The sequence below is a fragment of the Molossus molossus genome, unplaced genomic scaffold, assembly GCF_014108415.1.
Source record: "Molossus molossus isolate mMolMol1 unplaced genomic scaffold, mMolMol1.p scaffold_m16_p_20, whole genome shotgun sequence".
In the NCBI taxonomy this organism is placed as follows: domain Eukaryota; kingdom Metazoa; phylum Chordata; class Mammalia; order Chiroptera; family Molossidae; genus Molossus; species Molossus molossus.
Window position 1 is genome coordinate 35,980,003 of NW_023425356.1, and position 18,078 is coordinate 35,998,080.

The 18,078-nt window shown below is 45.6% G+C and overlaps 1 protein-coding gene across 1 annotated transcript in view; it reads left to right on the forward strand.

Annotated features, from left to right (window-relative positions):
* HHAT (hedgehog acyltransferase) overlaps positions 1 to 17,729 on the forward strand; it is a 101,803-nt gene extending 84,074 nt beyond the window's left edge. The window contains exon 9 of the mRNA XM_036273305.1: positions 17,690 to 17,729. Within this exon, the coding sequence (XP_036129198.1) occupies positions 17,690 to 17,729 (40 nt within the window). The remainder of the gene's footprint in view (positions 1 to 17,689) is intronic.
* The last annotated feature ends 349 nt before the right edge of the window (positions 17,730 to 18,078 follow it).

The window sequence follows — 18,078 nt, forward strand, 5'->3', positions numbered from 1 at the left end:
GCATTTCATTTTCTATTTGACAGCAGCTGCAGGCCCCAAAATTACTAATAATCCGTCCACCAAAGTTTTGCCGTTGACTCAGAATCATTAGTAACTACGATGTGGTCTGTGTGCGTCTCCTCTCCAGGGTCAGTGGTCACTGTCAGTACAGCTAAGAAACTGCCAGCACCTCTCGTGGGTTTGAGTGGAGATCTCAGCCTGAGTCACCTGTGGGATTTGGCTGTGAGGTTTGGCTGTTGGGATGGCAACACAGGAGGGTTAAGGCTACTTGTCGGAATCTGGGAAAATCCTTAGCATCCTGGAGGGTTCATTCAGGTCCACTGGCCGAGGGGTCAGAGGAGAAAGGAGGGTGTGAGGTGAAGTGGGTAGAACTCTATGAAAGCACTTCCCTAATGTAGTCTTGACCACAAGCAGCTCCGTGCTCTCCCAGCACAATGTGGGTAGGAAGGGCTCTTCCTGTGACAGCCGGTACAGGAGCTGCCCTCGGGAAATCCACGCAGCTCTTCCCGTTTGCGTTTCTCGTAAATGCAACTCCAGCATGCCCGTCCTCCAAACACAGATGGGTGCTTGAACTGCTCACCGCGGGAAATGTGCCTTCAGGGGTTATGCTAGTATTGGGAAGGGTTGTCTGGAGCCCTTCCCTCCAGAAGGAGAGAGAGGCATTTGTGAGAGGGTTATTGGGGTGGGGCGGTCTCTGTGCCTAGCTGCCTGCTCTTTGTGGGGCTAAACCCATGATCTGATGGCTCTGCCCTCTGACCATTGAACCCTGGTGGAGGTGCCCAGCAGCAGGGGCAGTGAAAAACTGTTCTGCAACGTCATGTGTGATTCTCCAGTGATCCAGATTATTTTCATTATTCATCTTTTACTTACAGACCATTTAGATAAATTGCAAACACTGTCTTAATGGAGTGTACGTAAAATTCCAATTTCTCTTTGTTCTTGTTGCACACCTACAATGTGCCAGCCATTGCCTTATGGGTGCTGAGCTAAATAGGGAAGTCTCTGCCCTCAGGGAGTTAATGCCAACATGTAATGTATCCTAAGAAGGCAGGACCATCACTGAGCCTATATAGCACCTGAGCATTTATTTAAAAACACTTCTACACCTATTGTCTTATTTGTTGGTTCAGTAGGTGAGTCAGAGAAGTTCTCATTCTTATTATCCTCATTGTAATGAGGAAGGAAATAAAAGTCAGAGAGGTTAAATGATTTGTCCAAAGAGCTGAGACAACACTGTGTCATCTTTCAATGGGTCCTCACTTACTGAGGGTTAGCTCCCTTATAGTTCAGCTATAATTAGCTTTAAACTGTCATGTCTTTAAAGTAAAAATATCGTAGAGCCAGAATCCCCACCTTAGTCTAGACCACTATTTCAGCGGAAAGTTCTGACTTTCCATCCATCTGTTTGTTCATTCATTAATCCAATAAATATTTGCTGAGCACTGTTTATACCCGGAAACTGTGCTGGGTGCTGGGGATAGAGTAGTGAACAAAACAAGCAAAAACACGCACTCTCACAGAGTTTGCTTTCTAGCTGGCGAGACAGATGATAATACACATAATAAATCAGTAAGTAATATGTCTGTTAGGAAAGAATAAGTACTGTGGAAAAAATAGAGCCAGGTAAGGAGACTCTGGAGTTCTGGGGGAAGGGTTGCAACATTCAATCCATCAAGTTTGGATACTGAACCTTGCTCCTTGGGGAAAGGAAGGGTTAAATTGCTGTGAGCTTTGCCCGGCCAGTGTGGCTCAGTGGACTGAGCATTGTCCCATGACTGAGAGGTTCCAGTTAGATTCCCAGTCAGGGCACATACCCAGGTTGTGGGCTCGATCCCCAGTAGGGGGCGTGCAGGAGGCAGTGGATCAATGTTTCACTCTCACACATCAGTGTTTCTCTCTCTCTCCATTCCCCTCTCCTAAAAAAAAAAAAAAAAATTAGTAAAAAATATCCAAATTGCTGTGAGCTTTTAGTCACAACATTTTTGTCAACTAGCCAATACCTGAGCTTGTTTTAATGTGTTTCCATTCAAAAACACTTATTTAATCTACATTGTTGATTCATTAACATTGAACTCATGGACAGCAGCACTTAGCTCATGCCCGAGAGAAGCACATCTAACATGCATGTTTTCTCTGTAAGACACATCACAGTGGTCTTGTGCTCAGGAACAGTAGACAGCACTTCAGTGTGCTCGGGGCCATTTGAAACAGTGAAATCATCAGCAAAAACACACAAAACAAAAAATGCAAAAGCCATGGCACTAGAGAGACTGAGAAACACTGGTTTACAGTCCGAGAGGCAAAACAAGGTGAAGGTGCCTTGCTCCACCTCAGACAGACGCGTGGGTGATGAGTGGTTCAGGTTTTTTGTTGCCCTGAGCTTGACTGTGACTGTAAAAGCACCTCACATATTGTTTTTGAGGTCACAAATGTTCATGAGTAGCCACATTTACTACAGAATCTACTCATTTACTAATGAGAACTGTAAGTGGGTAGGCCAATCAGGGGAGGCCTCATTGGGAAGGTGACATTTGGTGAAGTCTTGGAGGAGAGGATGAGTCATGTGGGTATCTGGAGAAGTGTTCCAGGAAGAGGCTTCACTGATGAATTCTACCAAATATTCAAAGATTTAATATCTATTCTTCTTCAAGTCTTCCAAAAATGTAAGAGGAGGAAATACTTCCTAACTCATTTTATGAGACCAGCATTTCTCTGATACCAAGACCAGATAAGGACAACACACACACAAATATTACAGGCCAATAACTCTGTTGTACATAGGTGCAAAAATCCTCAACAAAATACTAGCAAACTGAATATAATAATACATTAAAAGGATTGCACACCACAATCAGTGGGATTTACTTCAGGGGTGCACGCGTAGTTCAGTATCTGCAAATCAATCAGTGTGATACACCACATTAACAATGTGATGGATCAAAATCACGATCATCTCAGTGGATGCAAAAAAACCATTTGACAAGATACAACATCGATGCATGATAAAAACTCTCAATAAAATGGGTTTAGAAGGAAAGTGCTTCAGTATAATGCAGGGCATATGTGTATATGACACACCCACAGCTAACATCATGCTCAGTGGTGAAAAACTGAAAGGTTTTCCTTTAAGGTCAGGAATAAGACAAGGATACTCACTCTCACCATTTATACAACATAGTATAGGAAATCCTAGCCAGAGTAATCAGGCAAGAAAAGTAAATGAAAGGCATCTAAATTGGAAAGGAAGAAGTAAAGCTGTTACTATCTGTGGATGACATAATTTTATATATAGAAAACCCTAAAGACTCCACAAAAACAAAAAACAAAAAAACCTACTGGAAATAATAAACAAATACAGTAAAATTGTATACACAATATACAAAAATCTATTGTGTTTTTATATAGTAACAACAAACTATCAGAAAGAGAAATCAAGAAAACAATCCCACTTATAATTGCAACAAAACAATAAAATACCTAAGAATAAACTTAATGAAGGAGGTGAAAGACCTGTACCCTGAAAACTACAAGACACTGTTGAACTACATTGAAGAAGATACAAAGAAATACAAAGATACTCTGTGCTCATGGATTGGAATAATTAACATTGTTAAAATGTCCATACTACCCAAAGCAATCTATAGCTTCAATGCAGTCCCTATAAAAAATCCCAATGGCATTTTTTCACAGAATTAGAACAAATAATCCTAAAATTTTTATGGAACCACAAAAGAACCTGAATAGCCAAAGGAATTCTGAGGAAAAAAATAACAAGGCAGGGGTCTTACACTCCCTGATTTCAAACTATATTGCAAAGTTATAGTAATAAAAACAGTATAACATTGGCAGAAGACCAGACATGCAGACCAACGGAACCAAACTGAGGCTCCAGAAATAAACCACAAGAACATACACTGGAGAAAGGAAAGGCTCTATGATAAATGGTATTGAGAAATATGGAGAATCATATCAAAAGAATAAAATAAGCCCTGGCAGGTTTGGCTCAGCGGTTAGAGCATTGGCCTGCAGTCTGGAGAGACCCAGGTTTGGTTCCCGCTAAGGGCATGTACCTCAGCTGCGGTTTGTCCCCAGCCCTGGTTGGGTCGTGTGGGTGGCAACCACTTGATGTGTCCCTTTCACGTCAATGTTTCTCTCTCTGTCTCTTCCTCTCTCTCCCTCCCACTCTATCTGAATAAAAAATGAAAAAGTGTCCTCGGGTGAGGATTTAAAAAAAAAAAAAGAATAAAATGAGACCACTCTCTTATACCATGCACAAAATGAACTAAAAATGGATTAAAGACTTGATCTGAAACTATAAAATAGAAGAAAACATAGGCACTAAGCTTTCGGACATGAGTCTTAGCGATGTTTTGGTGGATTTGACTCCAATGGCAAGGGAAACAAACACAAAAACAAGCAAATGGGATTATTACACCAAACTGAAAAGCTTCCACCACCAACAACAGAAAAGCAACCACCCAAATTGGAGAAGACATTTGTGAATGCTATTTCTGATAATGGGTCAATATCCAAAATATATTTAAAAATTCATACAACTTAGCACCAACAACAGTAACAACAGACCTCATTAAAAAAATGGGCACAGGATCTGAAAAGTTTTCAGATGGCCAAAAGGCACATGAAAAGATGTGTAGCCTCACTAAATGTGAGGGAAATACAAATCAAAACCACAAATAGGTATTACCCCAAGCCTGTTAGAATGGCTGTTACCAAAAAGACAAGAAATAACAAGTGTTGGAGAGGATGTAGAGAAAAAAAGAACCCTTGTACACTGTTAGTGGGATTGTAAATTGGGGCAGCTGCTATGGAAAACTATAGAGAGGTTTCTCAGAAATTAAGAATAAAGCTACTACCATATGATCCAGCAATTCCTCTGATGGGTATTTATCCAAATAATATGAAAATATTAATTTAAAAAGACATATGCACCCTTATGTTCATTGCAGCATTATTTAGAATAGCAAAGATAAGGAAACAGCCTGTGTTTATCAAGGATGAATGGATAAAGAAGATGTGATACATATATACAATGGAATACTAGTCATACTAGCCATAAAGAGATGAGATATTGCCATTTGCAAAAACATGGATGGACCTTGATGGTATTATACTAAGTGAAATAAGTCAGATGGAAAAGGACAAAAACGGTATGATTTCACTCATTTGTGGAATGTTTTAAAAAGTAACAAATGAACAAACATATGAAAAAGGAGCTCATAGCTACAGACAACAGATTGGTGGTTACCAAGGGAACTGGGGGAGAGTGAAATGGGTACTGGGGATCAGATGGATGAAACTAGACTTTTGGTGGTGATCACACAATAGAGTGTACAGATACCAAATTATAAGACTGTGCACATGAAACTAATATACTGTTACCTCAATGAAAAAAGAAAGAACATTCCAGCACGCCAAGCCACGCCCGCTTCACAAATGGAGCACAGCCCCTGGAACTTGACTGCTTTGTATGCGGCGTCTACCAGATGGCTGAGGCCCGGATCATGTACCCAGGCTGCCGGTGCCTGTCTGACCATGTGCTCCAGCTGGAAACAGAGCTAACTGAAGCTTTCGTTTCCATAAAGCAGTTTGGCATTCTGTGTTATCAGTCTTGCACATTTAAGTTATTTCAAATATAGGGTGCCAGTAATTAGATAGAAAAATACTCCACTGTTTTTCTGAATAGAAGGTACACATGTTTTCTTACTAAGTTTCAAGTTTCCTTTTTATAACCGTGATCACAGCCCTTGAAAGCCACATCTCATTCACCTTGCCTGGGCAGGGAAAGTGGCCCAGCACATTGCCTGCACGGAGATATCTGTATATGAAGGTGAGTGTGGAGATAATTCATGTCATGTTGCTGCACTGCTTTCACGGACACAGAACAGCCTTTCGGTGAAGCGCTATTAAAGGCACACACGGCAGAGCTTCCCTGTATACAGCTTGCGCGTGAACTTATTAGCATTTCAGGTTGATGCCTCTTTTCGATTTAATTAGATTTCAGGCTTCAATCGATTTATTAAATGAATTTTTCACTGCTCAAAAGGTGTAATATGCCCGTGACAGTAGCTTTTCATCACTCTCTTCTTATTTCCCCGTGCGCCCAAGCAGAACCCCGCTTCCGTCTTGGATTCAGAGCCAGAGGCTGTTTTCCAAAGATGCTCCGCTGTGTGAATGTAGCCTCTTTTGTGTTTAGAGACTCTGGAGCCATGCGTGCATTTTGTAGATTTGCCACCAGTAAACTGAACTGATGCACAGTAATAACACTATCTTCTGTTTCAGTGGCCCTTTGACACTGTGTGTCTTCCTACGTTATTCTGGCATGAAGTCCACAAACCTCTATTTCTACTATGATGAGAGCATTGGGACTATTCAAATGGTGCAAAATTAAATGTAATGAATCAGGCCATATTAATGATTCTCAGGATGAGCTGGAGAGCTAGAACATAACTGCAGAAACTGAGTGATGTTTCAGGTTTGTTTGGAAGGGTAGAGAGACTGCTTCTCGGAGCCACGGGGGCATCCTAACCCCGTGTTACTGTTTCCTGCCTGCATGGACCTAAGTCACCTGTTGGGCCACTGGGCCTTGATTGCCTCGTCTGTGAACGGGGGCTCCTGTGTGTTTGTGGGGGAAGGAGGAAGGGTGTAAAAATAGGTTGCTTTCTGATTACATTTAATAACTATAACCCAGATAAATAATGCTTATAATACAAAGTGGAAGAAGTGATATCATCTGATGTATTTTTAATTTCTGAATGAACTAGGACCTCGGATTAAAGTCAGCGGTGGCCAGCAAAGTGAAGGAAGTTTCTTTTTTATTCTATGTACGGTATATCTCCAAATGGGTTGCATTTTGAAAGTTCAGTCGGAAAGGGAATCAGAGACACAACAACGAAAGTAAAATAACATAAGTATAAATCCATTTCCATAATATAAATCTATTTCGATAGTACAGGGATAAACCCACTTTTGCCCCAGAGAAAAACTGTATTCAGAATGCTGTGAGTTCACAATTTAGGGAGAAAAATTTAGTTCAGAGCAATGCCCAGGGGCACAATGGCACTGTGGCTGGTTTGCAGGCTCATCTCCAAGGTCAGAGCCAATTTTTTTATTTTTGTAAGACTCAGCAAGGGCTAGGTTATATAAGAGGTCTAACTTCTGAGTTTTCCCCTGTGCATTATTCATTTAAGGAATGATAAACCCTGTTATTAACCCCAGGCCTGATCTCTTCCAAAGGAGAGAATGGAAAAGTGCTAGACTGGCATGGAATTAGAGTTCCGGGGTCTTCTTTAACCTGGAACATTTCCACAGCCTTTCTTTACGCTGGTGAACAGTTCTCCCTTATTTAATAGAAGAGAGCCCATTTTGACTCTGTGTGATTTTTCCCAGGGTTAGATGCAGATGATCCTTTCTGAGCAGGAATGCTTTATAAGAAATGAGTCCCTTTTAGGGTACCACCTCTGGAGGCACAGTTATGCCCACCTGTTCTCACTGGTGATATTCATCTTCATCAACCTGAAGGCTGGACCAAACACCCTTCAGTATAGTCTCATACATATATCCACTGCGTCGTTACTTTATTTATTTATTTTGCCCTTGAAACTAACAAGCTTTCTGTGGGAGACCCTTTAAGACCATTCAAATATCCTGTTCTTCATCAGAATTTCCCCCGAGAACATCATGGATGATCCTTGCCCGAGCCAGTCTTTTCTTGCGGAATGACGACGTTTCGACTCCAGCGCTCACCAGTTGGTAGTTGGCATTCTACTGTCAACAGGGGCCTCTTCCTCCACTTGTCTGTCTGTTTATTGTCTATGTGGTTACAGCCCTTTCTGTTTTTCAGCAGTTCATAATTCATTACTGTTCTTAGTTTTTTAGGACTCAAATTGGCGCAGTCTTAGCCAGTGGGAGCCCCACCCGCCTACGTTTGACATGCTCAGATGTATTTGGGAAGGATACCTCATTTATGGAAACCCTATCCTGCCACCACCCTTCTGTGGCTCCTGATGTGTCTGTATACATAAGTTCAGGGTCATGGCTGGCTGTCTGCAGAGCACCAGCAAGATGAGGTTTGGGAGAGCTCCCTGCTCCTGCTTCAGCCCAAACTTAACTTCAGTATCTTGCCTCATGTCGCGTGGTAGCAGAGCACAACAGAGACACAGGAAGAGGGCGCATGAGAATGTGGATGAGGAAGGAGAGAGCAGAGAGGCCAGACCCCTCCCGTGCAGGAATGGGCCCAGGACCTAGATGGGAGAATGAAGAACTCACCTGTGTGCATGACTTTTTAACAAGGGAGCTCTTTCCTCTAGGACGTGGAACACAGTCAGAGTCCCGGAACCTGGCCACTCTGAGGCAGGCCTGTCTCCGTGGGCTCGAGGTCAGGCTCCATAGACCATCCATCAGCCTGCTCGGTACACAGCTGTGGCCTCATCCTTGTCTTCCCAGATGCTGAAGAATAGGGCCCCTTCCATTCCTCCTTGGTGCTCCCAGCAAGAACCGACGTGTGGACCTTTTCGACCAGCAACCTCCATGTTCTGGGGCCACAGGGACCACGGGATCTCGGACTGCTTGCCCTGTATTGTCTTTGGGCCTCAGACAAGCTGTACTATTGGGCTTCAGTTTCCTTTAATGCTTAAAAAGGGGATGCATTAGAATCTTTAAGGTCCTCTTCAGCTTTAAAATGCTCTAATTCTGAAAATTGAGGTAGGAATTTTATGCACTTGAATTGGCATTCTCACACATTTGTCCTACCCATCAACCCTAGGAATTCCATTCTTGTGTCAAGCAAAATAGCCACTTTGCATAGATTGTCTTTTCAAATAATTTCTTATCCTCCATATCATCCCCAGTGACAGAAGTATAGTTAGGATGCTAATTAATACATTTATTAGCTCTATTATAGAGATGTGTGGACACAGTGTTCTCATGGTAAGGGGAATGAAATGAATTAATTCTTCCTAAAACTACATTAGGTTAATGCTTACCCATAATGAAGCCACTCCAATCAGCTTCTCGTTTCCCCTTCACTCATTTTGAAGGACTGTTCTGGAGAGGCTGAAAGTGTTCCTCACATGATTAATAATCAGAGCTCTTCTCTAGAGACTGGATGGTCTTCTAAGCACTCTGTCTTCAGCCCTGTGTCCTTAGCCACTGGCCCCGGGTGGGGCTGACCGTGTGTGTCCGTTTGAGCGGACTGTCAGGGTCCACACACAGACCTTCCGTGTAGGGAAAGAACAGTGTTTCCTAGACATCACACCAACTTCTGAGGTTGTTAATTGCAGAGAACTTGCCACCAGCATTGACAGTTCATATCTAACTACCTTTCTGTGGTTTGTGTCCCTTGAAAGTTAGAGGCTTCTGCAAACTCAAGAGTCAAGGGCATTCAGCTCAGGAACCGCTGTCATCTAAGGGAAGGCCTCTTGGTTCTTCTCTGCTTCTTGGCCTCAGTGACAGGCAACAAGTGTCCCTGTCATTAAGTCCCGCACAGACTGCTGGCCTAACGGAAAGCTTGATTTGCTGGTCATGACTTTGAAAGCCTCTTCAGCTTTCTTCGCCACCGGGGGGAAAATCTGCCTCTGAAGAACGGGAAAAGGAGGGATAATGAAGTTTCCAGTCCCTCTCAACGCAAAGCCATGTGATTATTTTAAATGGTTTCCATTGGAGCCCTGGCTGGTTTGGCTCAGCCGTTAGAGCCTCGGCACCCAGACCAAAGAGTCTCGGGTTCGATTCAGGTCAAGGGCACGTACCTCAGTTGCGGTCTGTCCTCCGCCCTGGTCAGGGTAGTGTGGGAGGCAACCAGTCCACGTGTCTCTCTCACATCGATGTTTCTTTCTCTCTTTCTCTCTCTCTCCCTTCCACTCTATCTGAAGATAAATGGAAAAATATCCTCGGATGAGGGGAAAAAATGGTTTCCATTGGAGAGTCTTTATTCCTATGAAGGGATTTTTCAGGTTTTCTCCTAAGAAGTCCAGGCCGCGGTGCAGAGAGGGGGAGAAGACAGAGAAGGAGACTGCCATGCTGGGCACCTGTGTGGCTGGGGAAAGCACATGGCAAGGTCTGTGGGCACAGGAGGGGCTCGGGATCAAGGGTGAGAACAAAGTGGGTTACAGAACGGTGAGGATGTGGCAAGAGAGGCTATGCCCAGGATTGGGTAATACTTCGAAGTAATGAAAAGCAACCAGGAGGGTTTTTGAGCAATGGAAGAGGATAAACACCATTTCCGCTGGAGCCACGTGAGAGCTATTTGAGTTCTTCCTTGGACTTCAAGGGAATGGACTTCAGGGTACACAGCTGAAAGACAAGACCAGGAGCGTTGTAAGGGGGGTTCATTGACGTCGCCACAGAGCACCATCCTCTTGCACATTCGTTTTGACGACCACAAAGGACACGTGGTTTTCTGTGATGAGACTCGAGAGATGGCTAGTGAATGGATAGTGCACGGCTTGGAAGAGAGGGCAGAGCTGCCGGAGAACTTGATGGATCAGCACAGTGGTTCACATGACAGGAGGGACACCTGTAGATGTCACCGGGCTATTCCTTTCTTCCGGGTGAGTGCCCTTCCCCAACTTATCTGTACCACAAATTCCCTCAACTCTTTCAAGCTTGGCTCAGATGTCATTTTCAAAACGAGACTTACCCTGACCATTCTGTTTGTTTGTTTATTTAAAAAAAAATTTTTTCTTTATTGATTTTGTTTTAATCCTCACCGAAAAATATTTGTCTATTTATCTTCAGATAGAGAGGGAGGGAGGGAGGGAGGGGGAGAGAGAGAGAGAGAGAAAGAGAGAGAGAGAAATGTAGATATGAAAGGGACACATCGACTGGCTGCCTCCCGCACAACCCCACCAGGGCTGGGGACAAACCGCAACCGAAGTACGTGCCCTTGACCGGAATGAAACGTGAGACTCATTGGTCTGTGGGCTGATGCTCTAACCACTGAGAAAACCAGCCAGGGCCTGACAATTCTGTTTAAAATCGCAACCCCACCCCACTCAGCCCCCCCGCCTGTTCTACTTTTATTTCATGCTCTAGTGCTGACCATTCCCCAACACACTGTGTGGGCTACCGACCTGTAATGTGTAACGTTTCTCTCTGTTTCTGTTGAGATGGAAGCTCCATGTTCGTTTGTTTGGTTCACTGACGTATTCTAAGAGCCCAAACAATGCCTAGCACCTAGTAGGTGTTCAATTATTATTTGTTCAGTGAATGAGTAAAATGAGTAAGAGGTAAGACATTCACAGACCACAAAGAAGCCAGCATGGGGAGGAATCCCAGGACCAAGTGTGGTATAGACAAAGGAAATCCCATACTGAAAGGTGAATCAACAAAATGGTTTATAGTAAGTTCTGTCAATTGAAAAGTCCCAGGTAGGGGATTTTCTACCAGTATTTGTTCATTCAAGATTCAGCCTCTTTGGTAAGAAAAGCATTATTTTGATATATTATTCACTTCTGGTGCAAATGTATTTGAACACAGTGTAAGTTATGTCTTTGAAATGTGACGGTTTTGCCAAAGGTTGTGTTATTATTGTTAAATAGTTTTGTTTTTTTTTGCTGGCCTTGGAGAGCTAAGGGTGGGACTTGGGGACATTAGCCAAGTGGAGGGAAGGGACTGGAAGAGGGGGAGATGGTAACCCAGGGCTAGGGCTTAACTGGGCTTCTGCAGGAGAAATGACCACAAAGTTACTGAGGCCTTGTCAGTTTAACTACATAATTGCTCTGCATAATTAAGTACATAAATGTTGAGTAAACACCAATAAAGCCCCCACAAAAGAGAAGTGGGCCTAATTTGAGGATCTTGTTTTGTGCTGCTTGACTGGGGTTTGTAATTGTCCCCGGATCATTATTTGCATGTTGTCAGCCTCCCCCCAGTATTTTGTTGGTTCCCTTTGGCCAGGGCCTGCTTTTGTAACATTCTTTTTCTACTCTGTAGCAACTGGTATTCAGTGTAGCCTTGGTGACTATCAACTCCCGGGCTCTGGTTTCTGATTGGCAGCTTGTAAAGCTCTGAGGTTACAGGTCAGGCTGCCCACACGCTGATTATCTGGGAACAGGAAAACTGTGCACGACTGTATCAACCAGAGTACACTCCTCTTGAATGTACACCTGTAGTTAAAGAGGGCTCAGCAGAAAGTTATGCATGCTCATCCAGTCGCTTCCAGGTCTGTCCTCAGTGGTCGATAGATCCCCTCCCTCAGGAAGGGTGTTATATCACTCACTGTTATTTCAAATCAGCAGAGTGGGCTTATCCTTAGAAGCCATAGCCTTAAAGACTTCCACATCCTAACATAGAGCCCCGACTAGCCACTGAGAGATAGAAGGAAGCAAAGAATTGTATGAACCCATTTTAGCAAGAACAGTAACCCTACAAAAGTCTTCGACGCATCTGAAATGCACTGAGACCTGGTAACTGGTTGGTACCATGGTCCCTGATCGGCCCGGGATTGGCATCTGAGCTTTGCTCCCTGATGTCTGATAAAGGGGCCAGGACTCATAGGCTACGCAGCCCTTCAGGTGACATTGGGCTGGATTGGACTGAATAATGTTTTAGAAGAGAGAAGAAGAAGAGACTTGTTAATAAGTCGGGAGGAAACTCCCGGACTTGAGCATTTTCTAAAGAAAGAAAGCTATCTGAGCATTTCATTTTTTTTTTCTTTATTGATTTTAGAGAGAAAGGAAGGGAGAGGGAGAGAGATAGAAACATCGATGAGAGAGAACATTGATTGGCCACCTCCTGCATGCCCCCTACTGGGGATCGGGCCCACAATCTGGGCATGTGCCCTGACTGAGAATCGAGCTGGCAACATTTTGGTGCATGGGTCGACGCTCAACCACTGAGCCACACCGGCCGGGTGGTATCTGAGCATTTCAGCCACCGCAGGGACTCTGCCGGAAGTGATGAGCACAGATTTGAATGAGCAGAGGCGTGTCTGCTGATCTCCATGGATATCTCTGTTTGGAGTTGAAACATCCTTCCTTAGAAGTGGTTCCCAGGAAAATTCTCTAGGAGAGAGCCCCCTGGGCATGAAAACTGAGCCTCAAACACAACCTGAAACTGCTCATGTCCACCTAAGAGTTGGTGTTCTGGCTGAATCAAAGGCCTCAGAGAACGTCCCTGCAAGGGTTCATGTGACTGCATGTCCTCAGGCAGAACTCCTCAATGAGACTATTAGTCACCACGAATGTTCTCACAAGGGAGTGAGGCAGGGGCCCGCCGACCTGCTGGTGGCATCATGCTGCAAATTCAGACTGAGGTCCTGGCATTTCACCTGGGTGCCATGTCTTCACTCTTGTCAAGTGTAAGCGCAGTGACAGGGACAGAGCATGGAGACTTTATCTCCTAAGAGAAATGTTCTATAGCAGAGGTTTCTACTTTCAGTTTAGAAAAATACTTAAAATATGAAATTACAAAACCAGCTTATAGAAATACAGACATCAGACAAAAACAGAACCAAAAATAAAAAATAAAAAAAAATCCCAGCAAAACGACAGTGAAGACCATCCAATATATAAGCTCCTTCATTTTGTAGCCATCTGCCCAAGGCCCATTTTTATGAGGTTAAATAAAGTCCTAAGTGGAAGCGAGAAGAAACGGGAGGGGGCCGTGGTTTCCCTGTGTGCCTTTAAGTCGCTGTGACCGTGGTCCATGCTGGCTCAAGCCTGGCTCAAGCCCTTCATGCCCGTCTCAGCAGGACCACCGCCATCCCTCCAAACTGGCCTTCCCACTTCACTCTGCTCCCTGCTCCGTTGCTTCACGGAAGCCAGTAGGATCTTTCTAGAAGGCAAATCTCTGTCCAGTCATCCCTTTGCTTAAAGCTGTTTGCTGATTCCGTAGCGCCCTGAGGATCACTGATGACTCGGGAGGCAGCATCAGGCGGCCTGACCGGTGGGCTCTGAGCTGCGCTGCCTGGGTCAGGATGTGGCCTCAGCCACGTACCAGCTGAGAGCCCTCAGGTGAGTCATTTACCTCTCTGGGCTCCATGAAAGAAGTAGATGGGAGGAACGACACTGCCCTGCCAGGGTTGTTGTGAGGATTAAGCGAGTTCAACACATACTGAAGAGCCAGTAAACATTTACTATTACGATGATCATTTCCGTTCTGCTCTCAGTTTTTCTCTGCCCCTCTACCCTTGCCCTCAGTCGTACCGAACTATATGCGGATACCTTCCCCACCCCCACTCGCCTGATGAGACGTCGCTAAATGGGAGAATAATTCTCTATTCCTAATAGAGAATAGAGAAATATTCTCCGTTTCTGTAAACTGCTGCTTTTGTCTGCAGTGTCATATCACACACACACACACACACACACGCTCACTCACACATGCTCATCTCCCCGTGTTCTCTGTATTCATCTGCTTCCAAATGGAACAGTGTCTTGGGATAAAGTGAGTGTTACCGATTAGTTGGAAAGCAACTGTCTTTCAAGGAGTCTCCTGCTTTGGTCGCTCCTGTGTGTGTTTCAGAATGCTCACTTACCCTGCCCGTCGGCACGGCAGCCAAGGTCTTCTCTGGCTTGTCACCCTCTGATCTTGTGATGCCCTGTCACCGGGAGGCCTGCAGCACTGTTATTCACAGCAGGCCTCCCAGGGACTCATAGTATGGGTCAGTGGTTGAGCGTTGACCCATGCACCAAGAGGTCACCGGTTCGATTCCCAGTCAGGGCCTAGTGGGCATAGTAGGCTCTCCTTTGAATTTGCCAAATGCGGTTTGGCTGCTGACTTTCGCTTTTCTCAGCATCTCTTTTTATTCTGGACTGTTAGCAGGCTCCGAATGTGCACTTGATGCGCAGGTTAGATCCAGCCTTGCCCAGACTGTGAAAGGAACATCGGAAAGTGAGGAAGTGGCACCCCGCAGACTCTGTATTCACGTGACATTTACGGATGGAGGCCGAGATGGTGCGACGTGACGCGTTACTATGTGACGTGGTGCGTTACTATGTGACGTGACGCGTTACTATGTGACGTGACGCGTTACTATGTGACGTGACGCGTTACTATGTGACGTGGTGCGTTACTATGTGTCGTCAGCAGGAAGCCTGCTCCAAGTGTTGTGTTTGGGGCATTCTCAGAAAACAAAGACATGGGTGGAGACTGAGAGGAAGGCAGGGGTGTGACACTGAATAAAGAACAGGGGCCTGGCGGACCTGGTCTGTTAGCCTTAGCTCTGCCGCTATTACGCACTTAGGTTTTAAATTATTTTCTCTCCTTCATCCTTAATTTCCTAATCTTTCAGGTGAGGAGGTGAGAGCAGACACACTTTCAGACCTTCCCTACTCTCTGAAATGAAGTGAGGTAGCCCAGCTAGTACTAATCAGAGCATCCTGAGTCTAGGTGTACACTTGGTTCTCATGGTGATTTGATTCGGTTCTCACTTTCAGTTTTCTAAGTCACTTTCCAAACGTCCTGGGCAGGAATGTGAGCCTTTGGCAGCCCACTACTGGGATGAGCCATCTGGACATGAAACGGGTGCTGGTTGTAAACTGAAGTAGAGACACGGATTGAGACCCGAATGAGGTGCTGCGTGCGAATACTGCCCAGCGTGGGTCCCGCTGAGTGACCCGACAGCTGCGGCCCGAGAACTCAGCTCGCTGGCTGTGGGCCATGAGCCAGTTCTGGCCCCAGTTCATTGCCTCGTACCGCCCTAGCTCCCACACAGCCCAGGGCAGCTGGGGAGAAGGACCAGGACCCCAAAAGGCAGGCAGCCTGAAGGGCAGAACAAATCCTAGTACCTCCTGTGGGTTCTGGTCTGAGTTCTGCCTGGGACGTGCTGTGTGGGCCCGGTCCCCCTCTGGGAAGGGTGTGCTCAGGTGCTCCGCACCGTGTTGCCAGGCCCCAGGAGCCCGACTGTGATGCTCTGCGAGGCTCTAAGGAGAACAGCCGTCATAATCATGATAAATAAACCATCCGGGCTGCCTCAGTCCACTGATTTGCTGATGGTGATCAGACAAGAACGGCTGCTCTGGGAGTTAATTCGCTCTTGGAGATGCTTCCTCAAAGTGACTCAAACCGGGAGCCTGAGGCAAGATGGAACCTTTAGGGTCGTCCATTCCAGTTTTCGACCTGATGGTGCAATCTCCTCTAAAGACCCCTCTAACTCAGGCTCGCACCCATCCTGTGATGGGAAAGGCACTGCCTCGTCAGGGCCTTGCGACCTGTTAGACACTGCCTGATGCGATGGTAAGCTGACAGCCATTTCCCGTTGCTGCTGTCGAGTGATGTTCAGACAGCAAGACGTGCCTGTCACACACACAGAAAGGACTTCCTGTTGTAATTTTCTGGCAGGAACCGAGAATGGTATGCACAGGGTCTCTTATGTGTGCTCGTAAGGAAATCTGGCTAACTGCATGGACTGGTGGTGTGGGAGACTTTTCTTAGAAGGCGGTAAGCGTAATTGTACTACAGTTCGATAGGTATCTTATTTCAGAAGAGAATATTTAAAAATGGTTGAAGTGGTCAATTGTATGTTTGGCTTTGTTTCTCTGTTCTCCCCTACCCCATGTCCATGATCTGCAAATGGATGCTTGGGCACATAAAAGAACCTTGCCATTTAAAGAACCCCACAAGGAATCCTGTTTTAATGTTAGTCATCACCTGCCATGTGTCAGGGTGGCGGAGGTGCTGCGCATGCTGGATGCTCCTGGGACACATTGTGGGGGGGGAGTGCTGGAAGCTAGGAAGAGTCAGATCCCATTCCAGGGTAAATTTCTGTGTCCACTGCTCGTTGTCCGTAGAGCCAGAATTAACTCAGGCTTTACTCAGGCAGGTTACTAACCCAGGAGGCCAGCCTGGTGGCGGTAGCGGCGGGGGGGGGGGCACACAATCACCATCTAGGTGTTAGATGTAGTGACAATGCCTGGTGGACAGCAGCTGCATGATTCTGGCCATGCAGTCTTTTTACTCTTCGCCAGACCCAAAGGGAGAGAAGAACTAAGTGTTTGGGGGTGCAGGGGAACAAGCGTGCTAACCTGGGAAATCGAGGCAGCGCTCTTTCTATGGACCCCGTGCATTTAGTGGTGTCCAGGGAAAGCTGAGGTGGAAAGCACCCCTCTCCCTGCCCTGCCCAGGGCTTACTGGATGCCTGGTGCCAGGCCCCAGCTCAGTGGTAGACTCACCAGCAAGAACGTGGAGCAGCTCTGCTCCCTCCCTCCTCGGGCAGACCCCAGTGGGGGCAGGGTAGCTCTCTCGGGTGAAAGCTGTAGGGACTTTGGCTGGGCAGAGCAGGGAGGACCAGAGCTTCCTTCCACGCTCTCATTCTTCCCTTTGGCTAGTGTGGTTTTCTGCTTTTAAATTCATTTTATTTTATTTTTTGAGTAAATGAACATCTGAGACAACTAGTGTTACAAAAGGACTTACCTGTTGGAAAAAGGGAACATACCTGGGCAATCCACCCTTAAGGCCTTAATTTCCAGAGAGAGCTTAGACTTGCCGAAGCACTTTGGCTGTCATGGAGCAGTGGTCCCGCCTCGGAATCACCTGGAGGCTTGTTCGGTCCCAGTGCTGGGCCATCCCTAGGAATTCCGCATCGGTAGGCCTGCTGCGGCTGCTCCAGAGACCATCATTGAGAACAACTATCCTAGAGTTATTCATCTATTCACTGTGCCGAATTTATTCAAGTTCATCATGTTTGTAAATACCTCCTACTGAAATGCTTGTCTATGTCTCCTCTGAACAGGTATTTTGACGTTGGACTTCACGATTTCTTAATCAGGTAAGCCAGTAATTTTTATTTTCGGTATCATCAAATGGCATGTCTATTAGGGAGGACTGAGATGAAAATTAAACCCTTGTTCAACGTCTTGATAAATACTGGCATTGTACACTTGTCAAGGAAACACCAGAAGCACTGTCTTTCTGTGCCTCCCAGAATCACACGAGGCCATCCTTCTTAAACAGTCACAAGAAATGTGTGTTTAAAGGGGTTTATATGTGAAATGTTAGTTACCCAAGAGCTTGAACAAGCTTAATTCCAACCGCTGGGCGTCTAGAAAGGCAAACGGAGGCGTACTAGCTGGCATTCTTGCCTTTAACAACCCTCTTCACCACTTTGCCCTCCGCTGAATT